This window comes from Cherax quadricarinatus, chromosome 45, assembly GCF_038502225.1.
Source record: "Cherax quadricarinatus isolate ZL_2023a chromosome 45, ASM3850222v1, whole genome shotgun sequence".
Lineage (NCBI taxonomy): Eukaryota > Metazoa > Arthropoda > Malacostraca > Decapoda > Parastacidae > Cherax > Cherax quadricarinatus.
The window spans coordinates 26952233-26973437 of record NC_091336.1 but is presented as its reverse complement, the minus strand read 5'-3'; the positions used below and the strand labels follow the sequence as shown (position 1 = coordinate 26973437).

General features: G+C 42.1%; 1 protein-coding gene across 1 annotated transcript in view; it reads left to right on the top strand.

The window, feature by feature from the left end:
* mGluR (metabotropic Glutamate Receptor) overlaps positions 1-21205 on the top strand; it is a 555546-nt gene that overhangs the window by 470296 nt on the left and 64045 nt on the right. The window contains exon 6 of the mRNA XM_070094390.1: positions 16350-16456. Within this exon, the coding sequence (XP_069950491.1) occupies positions 16350-16456 (107 nt within the window). The remainder of the gene's footprint in view (positions 1-16349; positions 16457-21205) is intronic.

Genomic DNA, 21205 nt, shown 5'->3' with positions numbered 1-21205 from the left:
CATACTCCAGTATGGGCCTCACATACACGGTGTACAGAATCTTGAGATTACTTACTGAGATACCAAAACGCTATTCTTAGATGTGCCAGGCGCCAATATGCTGCAACAGTTATTTGGTTGATGTGCACTCCAGATGTGCTCCCCAGCAGATGTGCTCCGTGTTATACTCGCCCCAAGATCAATTTCCTTGAGTGAGGTTTGCAGTCTTTAGCCTCCCAGCCTGTACTCTGTCTGCGATCTTCTTTGCCCTTCCCCAATGTTCATAACTTTGCACTTGGTGTGGTTAAACTCAGAAGCCAGTTGCTGGACGAGAATTGCAGACTATCCAGATCCCTTTGTAGTCATGCCTGATCCTCATCCGACTGAATTCTCCTCATTAGCTTCACATCGTCTGCAATCAGGGACACTTCTGAATATATCCCATCCGTCATGTCATTCACATATACCAGAAACAGCACCTGTGTCTGTGTGTGTGTCTGTGTGTGTGTGTGTCTGTCTGTGTGTGTCTGTGTGTACTCACCTATTTGTACTCGCCTATTTGTGGTTGCAGGGGTCGAGTCTTGGCTCCTGGCCCCGCCTCTTCACCGGTTGCTACTGGGCCCTCTCTCCCCGCTCCATGAGCTTTATCAAACCTCGTCTTAAAACTGTGTATGGTTCCTGCCTCCACTACGTCATTTTCTAGGCTATTCCACTGCCTTACAACTCTATGACTGAAGAAATACTTCCTAATATCTCTGACTCATTTGTGTCTTCAACTTCCAATTGTGGCCTCTTGTTTCTGTGTCCCCTCCCTGGAACATCCTGTCTTTGTCCACCTTGTCTATTCCACGCAGTATTTTATATGTCGTTATCATGTCTCCCCTGACCCTCCTGTCCTCCAGTGTCGTCAGGCCGATTTCCCTTAATCTTTCTTCATAGGACATTCCCCTTAGCTCTGGAACTAACCTTGTCGCAAACCTTTGTACTTTCTGTAGTTTCTTGACCTGCTTTATCAAGTGCGGGTTCCAAACAGGTGCTGCATACTCCAGTATGGGCCTGACTTACACGGTGTACAGTGTCTTGAACGATTCCTTACTAAGGTATCTGAATGCTGTTCTCAGGTTTGCCAGGCTCCCATATGCTGCAGCAGTTATCTGATTGATGTGTGCTTCTGGAGACATGCTCGGTGTTATACTCACCCCAAGATCTTTCTCCTTGAGTGAGGTTTGCAGTCTTTGGCCACCTAGCCTATACTCTGTCTGTGGTCTTCTGTGCCTTTCCCCTATCTTCATGACTTTGCATTTGGCAGGATTAAATTCGAGAAGCTATTTGCTGGACCAGGTGTCCAGTCTGTCCAGGTCTCTTTGAAGTCCTGCCTGGTCCTCATCAGATTTAATTCTCCTCAATAACTTCACATCATCTGCAAACAGGGACACTTCTGAGTCTAACCCTTCCATCATGTCTTTCACATATACCAAAAATAGCACTGGTCCTAGGACCGACCCCTGTGGGACCCCGCTCGTCACAGGTGCCCACTGTGATACATCATTACGTACCATGACTCGTTGTTGCCTCCCTGTCAGGTATTCTCTGATCCATTGCAGTGCCCTTCCTGTTATATGCGCCTGATGCTCTAGCTTCTGCACTAATCTCTTTTGAGGAACTGTGTCAAAGGCCTTCTTGCAGTCCAAGAAGATGCAATCAACCCACCCCTCTCTCTCATGTCTTACTTCTGTTATTTTATCATAAAACTCCAGAAGGTTTGTGACACAGGATTTGCCTTCCATGAATCCGTGCTGGTTGGCATTTATACTCTTGTTCCGTTCCAGGTGCTCCACCACTCTCCTCCTGATAATCTTCTCCATAACTTTGCATACTATACACGTCAATGACACAGGTCTATAGTTTAGTGCCTCTTTTCTGTCTCCTTTTTTAAAAATGGGAACTACATTTGCCGTCTTCCATACCTCAGGTAGTTGCCCAGTTTCCAGGGACGTGTTGAAGATTGTGGTAAGTGGCACGCACAACATATCTGCTCCCTCTCTAAGGACCCACGGGGAGATGTTGTCCGGTCCCATTGCCTTTGAGGTATCGATGTCCCTTAGCAGTTTCCTCACCTCCTCCTCATCTGTATGTATGTCGTCCAACACTTGTTGGTGTATTCCTTGCTGATGTCCCCATCTGATCTATCCCCCCAGAGTCCTTCCTGTCTCTACTGTAAATACTTCCTTAAATCTCGTGTTGAGCTCCTCACATACCTCTTGATCGTTTCTTGTGAGTTCTCCACCTTCTTTCCTCACCCTTATCACCTGGTCCTTGACTGTTGTCTTCCTCATAATGTGGCTATACAGCAGTTTCGGGTCAGATTTGACTTTCGATGCTATGTCGTTTTCATACTGTCGCTGGGCCTCCCTCCTTATCTGTGCATACTCGTTTCTGGCTCTTCTACTAATGTCCTTGTTTTCCTGGGTCCTATGCCTCCTGTACCTTTTCCATTCTCTGTTGCACTTAGTTTTTTCCTCCCTACACCTTCGGGTAAACCAAGGACTCGTTTTGGTCTTCCTATTATTTCTGTTTCCCTTGGGAACAAAACTTTCCTCTGCCTCCTTGCACTTTGTTGCCACATATTCCAACATCTCGTTTACTGATTTTCCTACCATTTCTGTCCCACTGAACCTCCTGCAGGAAGTTTCTCATACCTGTGTAGTCCCCCCTTTTATAGTTTGGCCTGTCCCCTTCAGTTCCTGTTACCTTCTCCACTTGTAACTCTACAATATAGTCAAAACTCAGAACCACGTGATCGCTAGCTCCAAGGGGCCTCTCGTAAGTGATGTCCTCAATGTCTGAACTGCTCAGGGTGAACACACGATCCAGTCTTGCTGGCTCATCCTCCCCTCTCTCTCTGGTTGTGTCCCTGACATGTTGATGCATGAGGTTTTCAAGTACCACATCCATCATCTTGGCTCTCCATCTTTCGGGACCCCCATGTGGCTCCAGGTTTTCCCAGTCGATCTCCCTGTGGTTGAAATCGCCCATTACCAGTAACTTTGCTCTGCTCGAGTGAGCTCTTCTTGCCACCTCAGCCAGTGTGTCCACCATCACCCTGTTGTTTTCTTCGTACTGCTCTCTTGGCCTCCTGCAGTTCTGTGGTGGGTTATATATCACTCCATTGACTACTTTATGTTCTACAATGTCCTACAATGTAGTTTTTCTCCAATCATGTCCATGCCTTCCATTTCCTCAAATCCCCATCGGTGTTTTATGAGCAGTGCAACCCCTCCTCCCCCTCTACTCCTATCTTTCCTCAGGATCTGATATCCCGTTGGGAAGATTGTGTCTGTTATTGTCTCAGCGAGTTTTGTTTCTGTGACTGCTATGATGTCTGGGGATTTTTCACTGATTCTTTCGTTCCACTCCTCATGTTGATTCGTTATTCCATCCGCGGTTGTGTACCAAACTTTCAGTTTCTTTTTTATCATTGTGGTCATGCAAGAATATTGGGGTTGGGGGAACGAGAGCCTTGGTGGGGGCCTATATGGGGCTGTGGTGTAGGTGGGGTTTGTGATGATGGGGGCGGGGTCAGAATGCCCTTAAGGGACAGCTGTTGGGGTGAGGTTTGTGATATGGGGGTTGGTGGCAGAGGGAACAATGAGTGGGTTGTAGTATAGGTTGCTCAGTTGCGTTGGGAATGTCGCGGTTGGAGTCTTTTTGGTGGGAGATTCTGTGGGGTGTTTGCCCTTCCTCCTTTGTTTGGGTCCTGCTCATCTTCGTCATTGCCTCTCGTTCCTCCTTGCGTCTCTGTACCCTCTCTTTCAGTGTAGTCCTTTCTTGTGTTCTGTCGCGGTCGAGGTATACTCTCTGGTACCCCTGTTTGTCCCTCAGTCTTGCTTTCTCTTGCAGAATCCTGGTTCGAACTGATTCTTCCTTGAAAGTTACTTTGACAGGCCGTTTCCTTCCACTTGCAAACCACCCAATTCTCTGAAAATTTGTCACCTGGGTCATATCGCCCTCACCTATTGTTTTCATGATGCCTTCAATCATTTTTTTCTCCTCCTGCTTTATTTCTTCAAAGTTGTCCCCCTTGGCTTCTTGGAGCCCGTACACAAAAACTGACCTCGTTCTTTCCTCCTCCCACTGAGTCTCCATCTGCTTCCTCTGAGGCATTTTATTTCCTTCCATTGACATGTTCTTGCCTTCAGTCCCTGTCATATCTGAAACTTCTATTCTCAGTGAACTGTCTTTCATGACCAGCTGTCCCTTGCTACTGCAGTTGGCTGTTAGAATCTCTGCATATAGCATACCTTCATTGTCTTCGGACCTGTCATTTGATCTTAGTGTGCTTATCGTCTTTTCCCTGGCCCCACGTGTGTGTCTGTGTGTGTGTCTGTGTGTGTGTCTGTGTGTGTGTCTGTATGTGTGTGTCTGTATGTGTGTGTCTGTATGTGTGTGTCTGTATGTGTGTGTCTGTATGTGTGTGTCTGTATGTGTGTGTCTGTATGTGTGTGTCTGTATGTGTGTGTCTGTATGTGTGTGTCTGTATGTGTGTGTCTGTATGTGTGTGTCTGTATGTGTGTGTCTGTATGTGTGTGTGTCTGTATGTGTGTGTGTCTGTATGTGTGTGTGTCTGTATGTGTGTGTGTCTGTATGTGTGTGTGTCTGTATGTGTGTGTGTCTGTATGTGTGTGTGTCTGTATGTGTGTGTGTCTGTATGTGTGTGTGTCTGTATGTGTGTGTGTCTGTATGTGTGTGTGTCTGTATGTGTGTGTGTCTGTATGTGTGTGTGTCTGTATGTGTGTGTGTCTGTATGTGTGTGTGTCTGTATGTGTGTGTGTCTGTATGTGTGTGTGTCTGTATGTGTGTGTCTGTATGTGTGTCTGTATGTGTGTGTGTCTGTGTGTGTGTGTGTCTGTGTGTGTGTGTGTGTGTGAGACTGTGTGAGTGTGTGTGACTGTTATTGGTTGTCAAGAGCACTTGTCAAAAGACACGTGAACTATTATGTGTATTGAGTTTGTGTGTGTTTGTGTGTCTGATTATTCTGCATACATGCTCAGCACGAGAAAAAATGCAGAATGGAGAACAACAATGCTTGTGAGATCTATCACAATCTGCTTTTCAACGTCACGGACCGGGAGAGGAACTCGGTTGCAATATTAAACAATACAGTAAAATGAAGATGCATTGAGACAGCTACTATCCACTTCACTAAAACAATAGAACAAAACAGAAGAATGTATACGGAATATTAACAAAAGCCATCGGGCACATTGATCTTGAATCAACATACAGAACATTGAACTCTTCACTCGGAAGCCCAGATACAGGTTCGGCCCTCTTGTGGTATCACCAGACTTTGGTCTACACTGGCCTCTTCTCCGCCTGACCTGACCTTACGAGGTTTCTATGATTTATAAAGCTGTGTTATCACTCAATACTGTCTGCTTGATAAAGCACCACTATGGGCAAAACATCGTATAATAGATTCTTTTTCCCATATATAAGTACCTTGGAAATTACTGTCTACCAAATGACCTAGTTAAAAATTATGAATTTTGGCTAAAAGATGAAACATTAAATATACCAACGTTGGATGATAGTGGTGGAAAAACATGATAACGTGTAAGATAAAGATTTTTTAGTATCCTAAAAAGGGTAAAAAGGCAGCAGTTGTAATTTTTTAAAAATTGCGCAAAGGAATACTAGTATTTTGTTTTTAGCAGAGTGGTTGACCTCTGGGATTAATTAAGAGGAATAATAAGTAATATACCATTAGAAATATATAAAAATATTTTTATCACTCCGGCCGTTTCCGAAAAAGAAACATTCACCAATAGTCTCTCTATCACTATCTTACCTCAGCATAGAATTTTTTTTTTTTCGCCACCGAGGCAGCTAGTTTCCTGTACACCCCATATCCATCCTATGGTCGGCAGCGCATGACCATATGGATAAACAAAAGTCCTAGGAACTAGGCTCCATAAGAGTTTACAGGAGAACATTTGGATTTATATCTCCAGTTAACTTACCCTGTGCAAACAAGTTTAGGAAATTTACTTAACATGTCTCGTATTTTATTTTCATTAAAAGGATATCTTAAAATTTCACATGGGTTATTATCTCTATATTATACATTAAGTGGACAGTTAAGCGCACATATAATTAAGATAGTTACCATAGGGCTAGCCACGCACTCTGCGTTTATTTGGTTTCATAATCATGTGCGTCTCCCAGACTGCTACAAGTACTTGTAACTAAGCATAATCCTGGCTACTACAGAATCAGTTAGTCTGTTCATATTTACAGTTGCCTCACGAACGTACTTATCTACGTTCATGTTACAGTGGGTTTATAGTTCTACAGTCTTCTAACCGCATTTCTATAACATTCATTTTCTTTATTTACTTCTCTCCTAATATTATTCCCAATTCTAGATAGATACACCAAACTTATGTTCTACATTTTCTTGTGAGGTACCTTTTTTTTTTTTTCTAATGTATCACTATTATGAAGTAATCTGTATAATCCTACGGGTTTAGCGCTTCCCCTTGATTATAATAATAATAATAATAATTATGAAGTAATCCAATGTGTGATGGTATCCATAAGAATTTTACTTTAGTTTCTTTTTTCCTGATTCTAGAATATCTATATCTGGTTTCTCCAATGTTCATGTTAGTCATAATGTGAGTCAAGATGTTCTTTCAAGCTTCAGTATCCCCGCCCGTCTTTCAGAGGCAGTCACTGTACACACGATCTCCAGGACTCAGTCCGGCTTACTAGTTTCCCTGAATCCCTTCATGAATGTTACCTTGCTCACACACCAACAGCACGCCAAAAAGGACATAAACGAAAGACTGTGGATGAAGAGACAATCAGTCCCTTAGCCTCACAGTATTTTATACAGAAGACAATAAAAGAGGTAATCAGTCCTTTAGCCTAGGAGCAGGTGTCGAGTACATTGGTTACTGAAGATGGAATACCAAGACCATATATCTCTTCTCGTAGCTATACAGGCAAACACACACACACACACACACACACACACACACACACACACACACACACACACACGTACGTGTAGAATAAATTATATAAATTCCAGAAAAATAACTCCCTCCCCCAACATGTGTAACCAGTGTCATTCTGAGACATGCATATCCGTCCTTGTGTTTCTTCGATAAGCAGAGACAAAACGCTTCATAATCTGAAAGTTAGCCCAAAAAAAAAAGAAAATATAAAATTGTGATGCGTGTTTAAGGTGAAGTTGTTTTAGGGAGGACAAGAACGACGCTTAATGTAGATTGTATGAGAGCAGCCTAGCGTGAGGCTCTGTTTATTGTCTTTAATATTGGTGTGTGTGTGTTTTCTCACTTGTGGTTGCAATGGTCGAGTCTTAGCTACTGGCCCTACCTCTAAACTTGTCATTTGTCAGACGTACTACTCCTGGCCTAGTTTCCTGTGTCATACCTATTTTTAAAACTCACTACTTCGTCCAGACTGTTCTATGTCCAGAACACCCTGAGGCTGAAGAAGTGCTTCCTGACATCCGTATGACTCGTGTCTCTAACTTCCAACTTTCCCCGTGTATGTTTTTCTAGCTTCTCTAACAGTCTACCCAATCAATTCCTTTGAGTATTTTGTATGTTATATCTCCCCTTGTTCTTTTTCCTCTCGTGAGGTTCATTTATTTTAGCCTCTCCTTATAGTTCATGCTCCTTATCTCTGAAATAGTCTCTCCACTTTCTCCATTGTGTACGTAGTGCTGTATGACTCCTACGGGTTTAATTAAAGGAAGAGATAGTCTCACTCAACTTCCAGTGATGCGTTGGCAGGTGTGGTGGCAGGCTGCCTCGAAGTATTGAGTTTGCCGGACACCTCCGCTAGCCATTCTGATGGTACCAGTCCACCTGTGACCACACCACTGGAGTGTTGAAAATGGAATAAAATACCAAGTTAAGATTAAGACACATGTGCAGAAGTTGGGTATATTGATTGTTGAAACGTTTCGCCTACACAGTAGGCTTCTTCAATCAAATAGAGTTCAGCTCCATGGTCTGGAACGATATCGTTCCAGATCATGCAGCTGAACTATTCTCCAGGCTGAGGGACTGATCACCTCAAATACTTTTCTTCCCAAAGGTTGATGGAATGATTATTCCACTACTACACCTTCTGTATTTGACTTAAGAAGCCGACTGAGTAGGCGAAAAGTTTCATCAGTAAAGATACCCAACTGTTGCACATGTCTTACTCCACACCACTGGAAGTCGAGTGTGTGCCAGACACACCTGCCAACTCTCATGTTGCCACCAGTCAGCCTGCCACCACACCTGTGAAAACATCGCTGGAAGTGGTCAGCAAGCCCTTTACCTCCGTTAACTGTCATGGAGGTACTAGTCAGTCTGCTGTATCTCCACCTGAAGCTGTGAAGGACACACACACACACACACACACACACACACACACACACACACACACACACACACACACACACACACACACACACACACACACACACACACACACACACGCGCGCAAGCACGTCAAGAAATTAGAGAAACTGCAAAGGTTTTCAACAAGGCTGGTTCCAGAGCTAAGGGGCATATCCTACGAAGAAAGATTAAGGGAAATCGATCTGACGACACTGGAGGACAGGAGTGTCAAGGGAGACATGATAATGACATACAAAATACTGCGTGGAATAGATAAGGTGGACAGAGACAGGGGGTCACAATTGGAAGTTGGAGACTCAGATGAGTCAGATGTTAGGAAGTATTTCTTCAACCACAGAATTGTTAGGAAGTGGAATAGTCTGGCAAGTGATGTAGTGGAGGCAGGAACCATACATAGTTTTAAGACGAGGTGTGATAAAGCTCATGGAGCAGGGAGAGGGAGGACCTAGTAGCGGTCAGTGAAGAGGCAGGGACAGGGACAGGAGCAGAGTATCGACCCCTGCAACCACAATTAGGCAAGTACAGTTAGGCGAGTACACACACACACGCACACGCACACGCACACACGCACACACGAGGTGTCAGAGGTGGATAGTGAGTTATCCAGGTTTGTGGAACCACCAGAAGACCAGAGTGGGTGTGGGTGGGTGTAAATTAGACCTGCCTGGCTTGGGCCAGTAGGTGACTTTGACCTGCAAAGTAGATAAATTAAACACATGTGCAACACTTGGGTATCTTTATTGAGGAAACGTTTCGCGCCACAGTGGCTTCATCAGTCCAATACAAAGGATGGTGAAGAACAGGAGTTTGAGGTAATCTTTCCATGATTGATGGACTGATTACATCCACTCAAGGCTGAGGGACTGATTACCTCAAACTCCTCCTGTTCTTCACCATTCTCCTATGTATGGACTGATGAAGCCACTTTGGCGAAACGTTTCCTCAATAAAGATACCCAAGTGTTGCACATGTCTAATTTATCTAGTGGTCCATGCTGTCTCCAGGTTCAACACCTTCAAATAATCTGTATAGAGTTGATAGTCATTAGTTGTCGAAGCTTCACCAAGATACCCAGGTGTTGTCTCCTTCATTATCTTGTTGGTATTATATTCCATTACTGCGCATAAATAAGCATATTAGCATACCTCTTTGCTCTCAAGTATTTTAGAAAATTCGTTGGTATCCTGTAGACTTAAAGGTATCGTAATCTCTCATAAGTAGGTCCTCTTCCAAGAAACTGAAGAGTTTCTATACGATAAGTTGTGAATGTCTCCTTGGATTAGCCTGAAATTTTCAAATCTGATATTTAACTCCATAGAAACCAACGCTGCACTCTGCAAATTTGCATGCATTAAGGTAGCGAGATGCTGGACTTGAGGCTTACGAGGACACCTTTTTCGGACCTCGAAGCTACTGAAATATATCTCTACACTTCAGTTTTATAGTTATATATTTTTTGCTTATCTACATTTACTTCTGCTCATTTACGTCACTGCAACAACTGATTTTACACAATTGGTCTTTTCCCTTTATTTGTTATATTTTGAAGGCTGTGCACGGCTTACGTGTGGCCGGTGCGACTGCAAGCCTTTCTGCCTCACTGTTTCCCTCTCCATCCTCTTTCAATAACAAAATCCTTTTACTGCTGGTTTTGCTGCCTTTTCTAATATAAATAGATATAATCTTAGTGTGCATGTACTAACCCATTTGCACTCGCCTGTTCGTGGTTGCTGGGGTCGAGGCTCCTGGTCCCGCGGCTCTGCTGAGTTTCTTTGCTTCTCTCTCCCTGCTGCGAGAGCTCTCTTACCTCTTAAAACTGTGTGGATCCTGCCTCTCATTGCTGTCTAGGTCGTTTTCTGACAACTCTAAGGCTAAAGAAGTATTTCCTAACATTCCTGTGACTCGTCTGTACTTTGTTCCATCTGTCTACCTTGCTCATTTTTCTCGGTGTTTTGTACATCGTAATCATGTCACCCCTGATCCTTCTGTCTCGTGTGTGTATTTCCTTGTGTACTCACCTGTGTGGCTACATTGATCGAGTCTTAGCTCCTTGCCGCGTCTCTCAGCTTGCCGATTGCCTGATTCACTCCCTCCTATTTCCGTCGGTTTTTATGTACCTGCTCTTCAAGCTGTGTACTTCTTCAAGATCTTTTCAGTTTCCGAGGACTCTGAGACTGAAGAAATGCTTCCTGACATCCATTTGTCTAATTTGTGTTTTAAACTTCCAGCTGTGTTCCCGTTTCTCGCCTCAAACAGCCTGTCCCTGTCTACCCTATCAATTTCTGAGAATTTAGTATGTTGTCATATCTCCCCCGATTCTCGTATCCTCCAGTGTCATTAAATTTAATTCAATTAGCCTTTCCGTATAGCTCAAGCCCCTTAACTCAAGAACAAGCCTTGTTGAGAACTTGCTAACCATGCTTCCTAAGGTGTGGGTTCCATACTGGTGCTGCGTACTCCAAGATGGGTCTGACTTGTGTTGTACGGAGTGTGTATGTGGGGTAGGGAGGAAAAAGGGGCTTGAATGAAAGAAGTATGAATGAATGAAGGAGAAGGAGAAAGAATAGGAGAATGGGGGGGAGGAGGGGATAGGAGGGGGAGGAGTGGAGGGCCAACATTCAAATTAATTACGCGCAGCGGCACTAAAGACCTGAGATGCGAAGCTGAATTTTTAAAAAAGAGGAAAAACATTAATTAGGGATTCTGAAAAGGAATTTTAACTTGATTTGTGCAGTTTGTTTATGTTGAAATTAATATTGAATGAAAGTATGGATTGTAAAGTGTGGATGTCCACATACCTGGTCAATTAGCAAGAACTCATTTAAAATAAAGTCCTTTCTAAAAATTTTCTCTTATACGTTTCACGATATTTTTTTCATTTATGTTTATGTAAATAATAATTTTGTTCCAAAAGAACCGTAGAAAACTTGCCTAACCTTATTATAACAAGTGCAATTTAATTTAATTTAGCCTAATCCAGCTAAATATATTTTAGATAAGTCTACAATAATTTAATAAACACAATCTCGTTCGTTAGGTTCAGAATGAATTTTACGAAATTATTGCATACAGATTTTCGTTGGCCTTATACGGCAAGAAGAGCGCTGCTATTTAAGCCAAAAATCGTAAGTTTTACCTATTCGGCACGACATGTATATCAGAATTAAGGACGGATCTGATCGCAGGAAATCAGCTTTAATTTGACTTGCATTTAATGAGGGTGGAGATTGGATCAGTAAATATAAATAGGCAAGAGGCGCCCTTCACCCAACAGTAATTAGGAAGTGCTGGAGTCAAGAGGTGTCCGCTTTAGTGAAGTGTCCGCTTTAGTGAAGTGTCCACTTTAATTGAGTGTTTTTCAGTAATTGGGATTAAGGAGATGTCAGTGGGTTGCTGGTCTCTTCAGCTCAGTCGCATCCTTTGTATTGATGCTTGCGTCTCTAATACGTTGATGTGCACATTGAAGACCTTTTGCAGGAGCTGGTATCAGTATTGAGTTTATTTTGTATGAACCATTCTGGATAATTAAACCGTTGAAATATGTATTGATGCTGCTGGGTTTTTTCGCAAGTGCTGTGGACTACAAAGTATAAATGAACGTGGTAATAATCCTGCCATGATAGCAAGAGGTATTGTTTGTAATATAGGACTTGGAAAAGTTTGAGAATGTCTTGGAAAAATTTAAGGGCGTTGTTCCTAGTTATTAATTTAAAGCAGAACGGCTGTTTCCTCTCTCAATCTGGCCAGAATATTGGCTGATAATGTGTTGATAACTGTCAGAGAGAGAGCAGGTTTATTCTCGAAGAATTAAACACACGTGCAACATCTGGGTATCTTGAATTTAAAGGCGTTTCGCCATCCACTGGCTTTATCAATACAAGGACATAATGTGAAGAGTGTAGATGTATAATGGTCTTAATCGGACCAAAATGTTGTCGTAAATTTCATTCTGCTGTGTGAATGTTATTTATATAGGGACTTACAATGATGCAGTGTTTTCCACTGCAAGTTTATCCAGTAGAGGTAACTTGCCTTTTTTCTTCTATTCTGTTTATATTTAATGCTGATAACTAGATCATTTAAATTTTCAAAGAAATTAATTTTTTTCACCTTCCTCTGTTACAAACTGAACTGTTTGCTGTCATAATACCACTATAATTAACCTGTAATAATCAACCTGAATTCTTGATCACTGATTCTGTCACCACTGAATGCCCTCGCCTCTCATAATGAATAACATTCTCAGTGGAAAAGCCAGGAAGAGCTATCAGAAATCATTGAGAAAGGAAATAGCGTACGACTCACTGAATTCCATCACACAGACTTGCCCTATGTTCCTACGTGGTAAGGCTCGTATATTAGCCAAAGAATTTGATTATCGAGCTTTGTCAATTATTAAAATTATAATTACGACAAAAAATAATAGTGAATCCGAATTACATAGGAATACAGTTAGAAGCCTAAGTAGGTCTATAACTACGATAATGTGACTGTGGATAAGAACGTTAACGGAGCTACTTGCAAAATGTGCAGATTAATGTTGCAGTAACCAGGCTTAAGCTTGGTCGCAAGTGCTTCTGGCAGCTCTGTATATACTCATACGACGATCATACTCAGAGTATGCGAGTATGTGATCACCGTTTGAACACAGTGCCTAATTGTTAACTTGTGGAGGAACACAGACAGTACATGTCATGTGTCAAGGTTTATATGGAGTTTTTCTTAAGTCGCTTCAGGAGGTATCTTATTAGTGAAAATAAAATACTAACAATTTTGAACAAGTCACTTAAATTTGCTTATGAGAGATAAAAAGCAATTCTTAAGTATTATAAGTGAAAATTAGTCCAGCAGCCAAAGGGGTGAATGTGGAATTCTTACCAATTTAATTTTTAGGAGGAAAGTTATCCTTCGGAATTCTTGTATAGGATCTCGTGTAACAATGGCAGCCACGGGGATCCTTTTATCAAGGATTCCATGAGTACCATCATGGCAGCCTCAGTGATCCTTGATAAAAGATCTCATGAGCACCATCATGGCAGCCTTAAGCTTTTCAGCAGAATTTTGCAGAAATTCAAGATGGCCGCGACGAAGAAATGGTTATATACTCCCATATTATGGCCACAATTTCTTACTAATGGGAAAATACGTCTCCCTCTCTGTCAAGCTCTGTATATTTTAATATCACGAAGCTTTTGCCTCTTTAACAAAGGTGGACCGGAAAGATTTAAGAAATCTTATGCGAATGAGGGTGTAAATGTTCTCATATCGCCAGCGAAGATATTACTAAGAAGAACCTTAAGACACCTGCTGTTCCTATTCACCCATCAGTAAAATGGACACCTGGGTGTTAGTCGACTGGTGTGGGTTGCATCCTGGGGACAAAACCTAATTTGCTCTAAATGCTTCGCATAACTAGGGGCTTTCTGCTAGGCCTGTATTCCTTGTACATGTACTTGTAGAAATAAATATTATTATTATTATTATTATTATTGTTATTATTACTGTCAACACTTGAGTTGATATATATATCTGGGATAATATGCAATGAACATGCTGAGTTAATTAAAAGTAATTTATCTACATCTCTGATCTGACAGCTTAATAGCTGTATCATCAGTACAAATTAGTCTTTAAGGGTTAATGTAATGTCTGTAATTACTTCTCAGTATATTGACATCAGTCACTGCTAGTAATGAAAGCAACTGCTCCCTCAAGTGTGCGGGCTGAACATTACCACAATAAACTAGCATGTAATCAATACTTCCCTTGAGACGAGGTGGTTTCACTGCTGGACCATCCTAAAATTTTCACTGCTGGACCATCCTAAAATTTTCACTGCTGGAGCTTCCTAAAGTTGTTCCATCATGTTATTCTCATGCACTTCATAAATCTTCAAGGAGTGGTTATATTCTTGGCCGAGTAGCCTCATCATACCATATACAAACTCGATGGTTACAAGACATGAAAATCAATTATCTAACTCGAAAACAAACGCCAGTATCTTAGCATTTAACAAAGCTCCGAACTTCATTATATATAACCATTATCCATAGTTAACTTTCAACAGTTTTTTATAAATGTAGTGTAAATATAGTAACTTCTCTTACGAGGCTTCTCTATATGAAAAGGCCTGCAGAGTATGTGCCATTTAATTCTGTATATACTTTTTCAATCACATTGTGGAAAAAAAATATATATATATATATTTAGAATAATTAATTTTATTTGAGATCTTTCAATAGTTATATCTGCATTAAAAGGAGTATGTTCTGTCAAGTATGGGCCAGTAGGCCTCCTGCAGTGTTCCTTCGCTATAATGTTCTTATGACCTAAATATTTTTGAGAACCTCCCAGGATTAAAGGTATATATCCATTGGGCTAAAAGTGTACATCGTGCAGGCTGAAGGTATTTATCTCGTAGTTTAAAGATAAATATATCTCGTAGTTCTCAGACCGAGCCGCGGGGGCGTTGACCCCCCGAAACCCTCTCCATCTCCAGGTATATACATATCGTAGGTTAATAAACCATACCCCGGCCGGGATTGAACCCGCGGTCAGAGTCTCAAAACTCCAGACCGTCGCGTTAGCCACTAGACCAGCTAGCCACAATAAGATTCGTCCAACTAGGTATATTTCTACACCATAGGAAGGTTAGCACAGGCACCACTGTGACCACAAATGCAAGTTTTTACAGACGAATCTCCAGCTAGCGTGGCCGTGACGAACTCTAGCTCAAGTCCCTTCACTGCCGTCAACATTACGATTTCGTGAGTCATATCGTAGGTTAAAAGCATATATATCTCCTAGGTTATAAGCATATCTCCCCGAGCATAAAGCTATATAACCTGAAGGGAAAAGCTATAAAGTCCTTCCGGAATTATATATTATTTTTATTGTGAAGTTTAATATCAGCAATAAAACCGTGATAGGAAGAGGTGGGTCATCCTCCTCACTCTTGTGAACCAGCCTCAGTTACATCGTATTTTTATTGCAATTTTACATTCAATGTTACTCAATAAAACCTTGGTAGAGTACAGAGAACAGTAAGGCACAATACCTTGACTGGAACAATGTTACGGTCCGACTTAGACCATTTACAAAGTCGTCGTAAGCTTTCTCTCTCTCTCTCTCTCTCTCTCTCTCTCTCTCTCTCTCTCTCTCTCTCTCTTATGCAGTGGCGGACCTGCATTTTTGGGGCCCTGAAGCTTGAACTGTTATGGGAGGTCACCTTCGCATCCTGAAACAGCTAGGCCTACATGATGCTTTAATAACTTTTTTTAATTTTTGTTTTAACTGTTATCTTGAATTACACTGTATTGTTATTTTTTTAAAACCCTTCTCATACAGTAGACCCAATTTTTTTAAACAATATGGACTGAAGTCCAGGATTAAGGGCCCCTGAAGCTTAAGCTTTATTAAGACGAGCGGAGGAGGGAGGGGTATACCTGGAGAGGGAGGAAGTGGGAGTATACCTACAGAGGGAGGAAGTGGGGGTGTACCTACAGAGGGAGGAAGTGGGGGTGTACCTACAGAGGGAGGAAGTGGGGGTGTACCTGGAGAGGGTGGAGGGAGGGGTATACCTGGAGAGAGTAGTTATACCTCAGGTTAATATATATCCCCCACTATCTACAATAGACAGGTAGATTGTGTCTGTCTCAACTCGTCCTGTTGCTAATTGCTGTTTACGGAAACCATTCGTATGTTCTATATTTTTTTTCACCTTTATGCTGTTGAAGGGCTCTAGATCAAAGGAATATGAGCTGTATTAAACCTGTATCAACCCTGATCATTTGCCAGCCATCTACGCTTTTAGCGACTCCGCACTAAAAGATTAACAGCATAAAAATATATTTCAGTAGTTATTAATTGATTTTAGTACAGTTGGTCAGGTACCTACTAAAGGTTATATCATTATTACAGGTGTGGTCGGGTCTCAGGTGAAGTTCGATGAGCGTGGAGATGGACCAGCCAGGTATACCATCTACAACTTCCGCAAGATACCCGGCACTAGTAGCTACAACTACAGTGTAAGTATGTGTGTGTGTTCACGCATTCCTGGCTTCGGGGAGCTATCGTACCTAGTCTTAAAGCCGTGGTGAATGCACTTTGTATTCATCATGCACTATACGTGCCACATTTCGAATAAGTATGAAGAGCCATACATAATAGAAGGAACTTGATAAAGCTCTGTGTAGAGCTTTATAAAGTAATTTCATTTTTTGTTGAGCTTCATTAAGTAATGTTTTGCTCTGTATAGAGCTAAATTCATCAAATAATGCTTCACGTTATGTAGAGCTTTATTAGGTTTTGTTGTGTAGAGCTTTATCATGTTTCACTGTGTAGACTGTAGAGCTTCGAGTCATGATTGACTGTGTACAGTTTTATAAATTCATGTTTCACTCTAGGTAGAGCTTTACCAACTCACGTTCAGGTCATGTTACGCCCTTTGTATAACTTTATTAAGTCAAGAAGACATTAACCGGTAATATGTATACGCACTGACTCGCAAAATCGTATTATGAAGGTTATAAACAACTCAGCAAGCGACCTAGATTCTACCAGTGGCAGTCTTAACAGTTAACGAGCCACTGTTCTCCCAGCTGCCATGCCAAGGGCAGAATACTTTCCACTCCCTGAGTTGCTTCCAATCTTATTACGATATCACGACTTGCTGATAGCGGCTTGAAGGGGCTTTCAGCTGGATGTAGCCTCAGCAGTATTGTGAGATGCGTCCATAAAATCATTTGGTTATAATGGTACGAATACCTTTTATTATTTTAATATCATGAATTAAATGGTTTGTTTACAAGAGCATACTGATAATATCAACAGGTTGTTGGAAAATCATATAAAATGCGCACACACATTCACACATTTGTGGTTAACGTGTGGCCTATGGTAACCTGGCTTGCGTAGAGAAGCATTCCTGGTTGACCCAGTGGCTAGAGCCGTGGTGAGGGCACATACAATCTTGGACACTGCTTGATGTATATATACATTTTCCTGGAGGTAAAGTCGAAGTAATCGAGGCGAGATTTCTCATGGATGTTGGTTACTTCAACCAGAATCATTGATGTGTGTGAAGATAAATCATTGGTCATGGCGTGAGCAGAAGATCAATGCAACAGCTCTACTAGTAAACTCTTCGTTTGGAATGTCACGTAATAACAAGTCTTTAGTTTTACACGTAATGTAATGTGTGCTAGAGTTTTGGCTAAGGTAAAAGCTCCTCGGTTTTGTTTAGTGGCGCTCTGAGTGTCAATGATCACTGCTAAAACTCACCTGGTCTTATTCACTTCCTTGGCTATAAGTTTAGCTCCTTACCATGCTATAAGGCGTGACTCTCCCGCTGGAGAAAATGTGTGTGTTGCTGTGGTATTTTTCTACTGTTTAAGCTGTGTGAGATTCTTTATTTTTTTATTACTTACATTATAGGGTATTGAGCACAATATTGTATTTCGTTACTCCCACACTTCTCGTAATATTTCTGTTTTTGAAGCGATGACTACAGCCATGATGTCACTTCCACCTTACACACACACACACACACACACACACACACACACACACACACACACACACACACACACACACACACACACACACACACACACACACAACAAGGCTAGTCCCAGAGCTCAGGGGAATGTACGAGGAAAGGTTGAGGGAAATCGGACTGACGACACTGGAGGACAGAAGGGTCAGGGGAGACATGATAACGACATACAAGATACTGCGGGGAATAGACAAGGTGGACAGAGATAGGATGTTCCAGAGAGGGGACACAAAACAAGGGGTCACAACTGGAAGCTGAAGACTCAGACGAGTCACAGGGACGTTAGGAAGTATTTCTTCAGAGTCGTCAGGAAGTGGAATAGCCTAGCAAGTGAAGTAGTGGAGGCAGGAACCATACATAGTTTTAAGAAGAGGTATGACAAAGCTCAGGAAGCAGAGGGAGAGGATCTAGTAGCGATCAGTGAAGAGGCGGGGCCAGGAGCTGAGTCTCGACCCCTGCAACCACAATTAGGCGAGTACAATTAGGCTAGTACACACAAACAGGCAAGTGTCGTATATCATCTTCGTATCATCTACTTTCCATTTTTCTGGTCTTTACATCAGTAAATCAAAAATTTACCCTCAGCGTATTACCCTAAATTTTTTAAAGAATTTTTAAAAAACATTCACTTTTTTTTTATCATTTTTCCCGCCGTGTTCACGTATGTTGCGCTTCAGTGACCCGGTGGGGCATGAAGGCGACTTATGACGTCACTCCTAGCCCAGCCTCCGCACAAATTCACTAAATAAATTTATATATATATATATATATATATATTTATATATATATATATATATATATATATATATAGATATATATATAGCGGGAGGGGCTGGGTTTGATTGGTGTTGGGGGGTGCGGGAGTTGTTTCTTGAGTAGCTTTAGGTAGATGTCGTTTTGATAAGGACCTGCCTCGTATGGGCCAGTAGGCCTTCTGCAGTGTTCCTACATTCTTATGTTCTTATGTTCTTATAATATATAAATATGATATATAAATATATATAATATATAAATATATTTATATATATATTTATATATTATATATATTTATACATTATATATATATTTATACATTATATATATATTTATACATTATATATATATTTATACATTATATATATATTTATACATTATATATATATATTTATATATAGTGTATATGAAACAGAGCACACAGAGGTCAGGAGACAATCAACACTAACACCGTGGGTCATAACTCACTCTCGGTAATCCATTCCACAGTTTTATTTTAGGAACCGCCACTACCCTCCAACATTGACCGGTGTAGTGAACCGTGGTCCAGGTATTATAGACCAGCGCACAGGTAACATCAACCGGGGCCACAAACATCATGCACTGTCATGGACCGGGGATGAAGTATCATGCACCAACACCCACCCCTTCCCAACACATACTCCCCAGTACAAACACACACACACACACACACACCCCAACACACTTTCACCAATACACACTCCTTAATACACCCTCCCCCCAGCACATACTCTTCCCAACACACCTTTACCTGGAGTATACCTGGAGGGGTTTTCCGGGTCAACGCCCCCTTGGCTTGGTCCGTGACCAGGCCTTGCTGTGGATCAGGGCCTGATCAACCAAGCTGTTACTACTGGCCGCACGTAAAACCGGCATAAGAGCTACAGCCCGGCTGGTCAGGTACTGACTTTAGGTGTCTTTCCAGTGCCTTAAAGACAGCCAGGGGTCTATTAGTAATCCCCCTTATGTATGCTGGGAGGCAGTTGAACAGTCTTGGGCCCCTGACACTTATTGTGTTGTCCCTTAGCGTACTCGTGGCGCCCGTAGTTTTCATTGGGGGTATGTTGCATCTCCTTTTACTTTCGTAGGGAGTGATTTTCGTGTGCAGATTTGGGTCTAGTCTCAAGGATTTTCCAGCTGTATATTATTATGTATTGTTCACGCCTGCGTTCCAGGGAATGCGAATCAAGGGAATTCAACGCTTCTCAGTAATTGAGGTGTTTTATCCAGGTTTGCAATTTCGCTTGCCTTGAAAGGACCCACGCACCCTCCCCAACACGCACCCTCCCCAACACGCACCCTCCCCAACACACCCTCAACAACGCACTTTCATTCCCCCTCCATAAATTACCATCAATCTCTACTGACTCACTCTCCAAATTGGTTCAAAATATCCAATTTCCCGGGAAGTTTCGACTTTTCTTGCCAGTTGTGTGGAGAAATTGTCTGAAAGCGACCAATTACTGGGAATAAATAGGAAAATTAGCGGTTCTGGTGTATTGGGACACTGAACAAGGCTGTTTGCCCGGGGCGATACTTAAATTTCCTTTTAATTAAGATTACCGAGTTTGGATGTGTTTGTGTGCGCTAATCTAACCCGCCTAATTGTGGTTGTAGGGGTAGTCATAGCTCCTGGCCCCGCCTCTTCTCTGGTTGCTACTAGGTCCACTCTTTCCCTGCTCCATGAGCTTTATCGTATCTCTTCTTAAAGCTATGTATGCATCCTGCCTCCACTACATCACTCTCCAGATTGTTCCACTTCGTAACAGATCTGTGACTGAAGAAATACTTCCTAACATCTCTGGGACTCTTCTGAATCTTCAACTTCCAGTTGTAACCCCTTGTTGCTCTGTCCAGTCTCTCAAACTTACTGCCCTTATCTACCTTGTCAGTTCCTCTCCGTATTTTATATGTCGTTATCATGTCCTCCTATCCTGTCCTCCAGCGTCGCCAGGTCTATTTACCTTAACCTTTCCTCGAAGGACATGCCCCTTAGCTCTGGGACTAGGCTTGCACTTTCTCTAATTTCTTGACGTGCTTGACTAGATGTAGGTTCCATACTGGTGCTGCATACTCCAGTATGAGCCTGACATACACGGTGTAGTCTTTTGAAGGATTCCTTACTAAGGTGTCGGAACGCTATTCTTAGGTTTGCCAGTCGCCCATATACTGCAGTAGTTATCTAGTGTGCTTCCGGAGATATGCTCGGTAGTTTGTTCACCCCAGGATCCTTTTCTTTGAGTGAGATTTGCAGCCTTTGGCCCCCTAGCCTGTACTCTGTCTGCAGTCTTCTCTGATCTTCCTCAGTCTTCATGACTTTGCACTTGGTGGGGTTAAACTCCTGGAGCCAGTTGTTGGACCAGACTTGCAGCCTGTCCAGGTCCCTCTGTATTCCTGCCTGATCCTCACCCACTTGTATTCTCATTAGTTTCACAACAGCGAACAG